The following is a 1,324-nucleotide window of genomic DNA, read 5'->3' as shown; positions in this document are numbered from 1 at the left end:
GCCTGACAGTCCCCCCCCCCCCCCCCCCCACCCCGACATACTTTTGGTTTCGGCACCAGCGGATTTGCATATTCATTTTTTATTTCTTTAATTAAGAAATTTTAAAATACAAATCAATGAATTTAAAGTTTTGTTTTGACAGAAAAAAATGTGTACCTTTATGTTGTTTGCTTAAAAGTTGTGGAATAAAAAAAAATTAATGTTTCCCCTAATATGATGAGTTATTGTGATTAAAAAATGATAATTGATTACAAATAATAAGGATTAGCATTGAATTAATCATTCTTGAAAAAATATATTTTTTTTTTATTTTGAAAAAATATGACTCTACTAACCATTTCCTCCTCTTGCTTACGCCGCTGGTCTCTCTTCTGCTGCTCCTCCAGGTCTCGTTTCTCCTGTTGTCTGCGATGATTCTTCAGCATCTCGTCGTGGAAGGAGCGCGGGGGAGGTTTGTTGTGCTCGCTTAGGAATCCTTGGATGTGGTCTGCCAACTCGTAAATCATCACCTGGGTGTCGAGGGGCAGGCTTACAAGTGTCAGAAAAGACGTGTACGTTCGCACACGTGTGTGTGTTCACTCTCACCTCTCCGCATCGTGCCGCTGCCATCTTGGTGAGTTCGCTCTGGAGGGTCTGCAGATGATCATTTGACAGACCTTTGACATTCAACAGCTCCAGCTCTGGAGGCCTACAGAACCACCATGGAAAATGATAAATGCTTGCTCTTCAGACATCGGCCCATCGAAACAAAAATACAATCCATTCCAGGAGGCTGTTCAACCTTCCATCCATCCATCCATCCATTTTCCGATCCGCTTATCCTTACAAGGGTCGCGGGGGGTGCAGCAGCCTATCCCAGCCGTCTTCGGGCAGTAGGCGGAGGACACCCTGAACCGGTTGCCAGCCAATCGCAGGGCACACACAGACGAACAACCATCCGTGCTCACACTCACACCTAGGGACAATTTTGAGTGTTCAATCAGCATGTTTTTGGAATGTGGGAGGAAACCGGAGTACCCGGAGAAACCCACGCGGGCCCGGGAGAACATACAAACTCCACAGAATCCGGACTTGGAGTTGAACCTCTGTAATGTGAGGTCGACGCGTTATGCATTTCTTTAGAGGGCTGTTATGACTGTCGGACCATGTAAATGTATCATCGGCTCATCATGTTGTTACATATTAAAGCTGTCACAAATTATGTCAAATATTGTCATGGAACAATGTACTTATTTTCAGATTTTGCAAACAATTTTGTCGCCGCCAAAATTGAGATTTTGTCAAATAGCATTGGTGAAGGGGGGGGGGGGGGGGGGTGGAGCGA

General features: G+C 45.0%; 1 protein-coding gene across 1 annotated transcript in view; it reads right to left on the bottom strand.

Moving 5' to 3' along the window:
• The window catches only part of eif2ak4 (eukaryotic translation initiation factor 2 alpha kinase 4), a 22,740-nt gene that overhangs the window by 20,299 nt on the left and 1,117 nt on the right, over positions 1 to 1,324 (bottom strand). Inside the window, exons 3-4 of the mRNA XM_019870143.1 lie at positions 586 to 688; positions 336 to 509 (exon numbers count right to left, since the gene is read on the bottom strand). Coding sequence (XP_019725702.1) covers positions 336 to 509; positions 586 to 688 — 277 coding nt within the window. The remainder of the gene's footprint in view (positions 1 to 335; positions 510 to 585; positions 689 to 1,324) is intronic.

The sequence above is a fragment of the Hippocampus comes genome, unplaced genomic scaffold (assembly GCF_001891065.2).
Source record: "Hippocampus comes isolate QL1 unplaced genomic scaffold, H_comes_QL1_v1.1 scaffold43, whole genome shotgun sequence".
NCBI lineage: Eukaryota > Metazoa > Chordata > Actinopteri > Syngnathiformes > Syngnathidae > Hippocampus > Hippocampus comes.
Note: the sequence above shows the minus strand (reverse complement) of the source record. Positions and strands in the feature narration are given on the sequence as shown.